Source organism: Sinocyclocheilus rhinocerous, unplaced genomic scaffold (assembly GCF_001515625.1).
Source record: "Sinocyclocheilus rhinocerous isolate Xijiao unplaced genomic scaffold, SAMN03320098_v1.1 scaffold287, whole genome shotgun sequence".
In the NCBI taxonomy this organism is placed as follows: Eukaryota; Metazoa; Chordata; class Actinopteri; order Cypriniformes; family Cyprinidae; genus Sinocyclocheilus; species Sinocyclocheilus rhinocerous.
This window is the reverse complement of record NW_015633524.1, coordinates 261,706-264,746: the sequence shown is the minus strand read 5'-3', so window position 1 is coordinate 264,746 and position 3,041 is coordinate 261,706. Positions and strand designations below refer to the sequence as shown.

General features: G+C 40.4%; 1 protein-coding gene across 2 annotated transcripts in view; it reads left to right on the top strand.

Annotated features, from left to right (window-relative positions):
* The window catches only part of LOC107744072 (rab GTPase-activating protein 1-like), a 105,200-nt gene that overhangs the window by 26,002 nt on the left and 76,157 nt on the right, over positions 1–3,041 (top strand). For both annotated transcript variants that reach the window (XM_016557542.1, XM_016557541.1), the window contains one exon: positions 2,389–2,596. In XM_016557542.1, coding sequence (XP_016413028.1) covers positions 2,389–2,596 — 208 coding nt within the window. The remainder of the gene's footprint in view (positions 1–2,388; positions 2,597–3,041) is intronic.

The following is a 3,041-nucleotide window of genomic DNA, read 5'->3' as shown; positions in this document are numbered from 1 at the left end:
CTTCAGGTGTGAGTCAGACAGCAAGACGAGACGGCAAAGAGTTGTTTTCTGCAACTTATTGCACTTAATAACTATTTTTAACGTCAAGCAATTCTCTGCTATATGCGTCGAACTAAAACTCTGACCTTTTGCAACGTTTTGATTTAAGTAGCCTATTATTAAAATGATAATGATATCGCACACCGCTGCGATATGCATATTACGATATTTACATTTGCGATATTTCGATAATTTCGATATATCGTGCAGCCCTAATATATATATATACAGTGCATTCAGAAAGTATTCACCCCCTTCATTTTTTTTTTCAATTTTGTTATGTTGCAGCCTGATACTACAATTGTTTAAATTCATTTTTTTCTCATTAATCTACACTCCGTACCTCATAATGACAAAGTGAAAACAGAATTTTTGAAATGTCTGTAAATTTATTAAAAAGAACAAAATGAAATAACACATTTACATAAGTATTCAGACCCTTTGCAACAATACTTGAAATTTAGCTCAGGTGCCTCCCATTTCTCTTGATTATTGCTGAGATGTTTCTACACCTTGATTGGAGTCCAACTGTGGTAAATTAAATTGATTGGACATGATTTGGAAAGGCACACACCTCTCTATAAAAGGCCTCACAGCTGACAATGCATATCAGAGCAAAAACCAAGCCTTGAGGTCAAATGAACTGCCTGCAGAGCTCAGAGACAGGATTGTATCGAGGCACAGATCTGGGGAAGGCTACAACAAATTTCTGCTGCACTGAAGGTTCCCAAGAGCACAGTGGCTTCCATAATTCTCAAATGGAAGACGTTTGGCACAACCAGGACTCTTTCAAGAGCTGGTCGCCCAGCCAAACTGAGCAATTGATGGAGAAGGGCCTTGTCTAGACTGGTGACCAAGAACCTGAACCTGACTGTCATTCTAGTTGAGATCCATGATCATAATTGCAGATGGGAGAAACCTACAGAAGGACAAACAACACTGCAACACTCCACCGATCTGGGCTTTATGGAGGTGTGGCCAAACTCAATCCTTTCCTCAGTGAAGACACATGAAAACACATTTGGAATTTGCAAAACAGCACCTAAAGGACCCTCGGACTCTGAGAAACGAGATTCTCTGGTCTGATGAACCTCAATTCTAAGCATCATGTTTGAAGGAAACCAGCTCTGCACATCACCTGCAGAGTAGCATCCCAAAAATAAAGTGTGCTGGTAGCAGCCTCATGCTGTGGGGGTGTTTTTCAGCAGCAGGGACTGAGAGACTGGTCAGGGTTGAGAAAAAGCTGAATGGAGCAAAGTACAGAGATATCCTCAATGAAAACCTGTTCCACAGCGCTCAGGACCTCAGTCTGGGCCGAAGGTTCACCTCCCAACATGACAATGATCCTAAGCACACAGCCAAGGCAACACAGGAGTGGCTTAGGGACAACTCTGTGAATGTCCTAGAGTGGCCCAGCCAGAGCCCTGACTTGAACCCTATTGAACATCTCTGGAGAGACCTGAAAATGGCTGTCCACCGACGGCCCCATCCAACCTGACTGAGCTTGAGAGGATTTGCTAAGAAGAATGGCAGAAAATCCCCCAATCCAGATGTGCAAAGATTGTTGCGTCATACCCCAAAAAAACTTGAGGCTGTAATTGCTGCCAAAGGTGCTTCAACTAAGTTCGGAGTATTTCAGTTTTTTCTTTTTAATAAATTTACAGACATTTCAAAAATTCTGTTTACACTATGTCATTATGAGGAAGATAGTGTAGATTAATGAGAAAAAAAAAAGAATTTAAACAATTGTAGTATCAGGCTGCAACATAACAAAATTTTAAAAAGTGAAGGGGGTCTGAATACTTTCTGAATGCACTGTGTATATATATATATATATATATACACACGTGTATGTATATATATATATTAGTGCTGTCAAATGATTAATCGCGATTAATCGCATCCAAAATAAAAGTATTTGTTTTAGTATATATACATTACACACACACACACACACACACACACACACACATATATACTGTATATATACATATATATGTAGAAAAAACTACTTAACTGAATATATATATATACTGTATTTAAATTTTTTTCTTATCCTTTTTGCATTCAGACAATAACATTTTTTAAATTGAGGTTAAAACCTAAAAAGTGTGCAGACTCAGTATAATACATATACAGAGTGCCATCTGCTGGTCATTTGTTATCAAGACACATACCTACCTGTTTAATTCTAGTCATGAAAATTCATACATAGGCACTATTTACTTTGGTGTAAAAACAATTTCAAGCATTTAATTAGAAGCAGTCAGATCAAAAGGTTTTTAAGTCAAGTGTGTCCAAAATATTGCCAGTTTCATTTAGAGTCTCTCTTCCCATCACTGCTTCTAGATGAGCCCTCTGACTTGAGTCCCGGGACCCCTGTCCCAGATGAAGACAGCGTGGTGTTCAGTAAGCTGACGTATTTAGGCTGTGCGTCAGTGAACGCCCCGCGCAGTGAGGTGGAGGCTCTGCGTATGGTCAGCATCCTCCGCAGCCAGTGCCAGATGCCCCTGGATGTCACCCTCTCTGTGCCCGGAGTCTCAGAGGGCACCGTCAGGTACGTTAGGAAGCTAACGACAGCAGTAACCAAGAAAATAAATGATGCTAATTGAAAAAAAGGTTAAAGCATTAGAGCCCCACCGATATATCGTTTAGCCGATATTATCGGCCGATATGAGCCTGTCGCCGATATATCGGTATCGGCGAATATGCCGCTGATATAAAATTTTTTTTTTTACAGAACATATAACGCAGATTAAATGCTTCTGAATGGTGTAATTAGTTAGTTTGTCCAGCAGAGCACGCTCCATTGTTTGTCAGTGCAGGTCTAATTCTTAGTTTTGCATGATGATATGATGAATGGATGGCTCATTTTTAACAGCAGATTCAGTGACGTTAGAGACTAGAGCTGATCTGCGCATCACGGCACGCGTCTGCGGCGCATTAAAGCCTGTGTTACGGCCACCAGAGCTGATCGCGGCCATTCAGTCAATGCTGGTGTT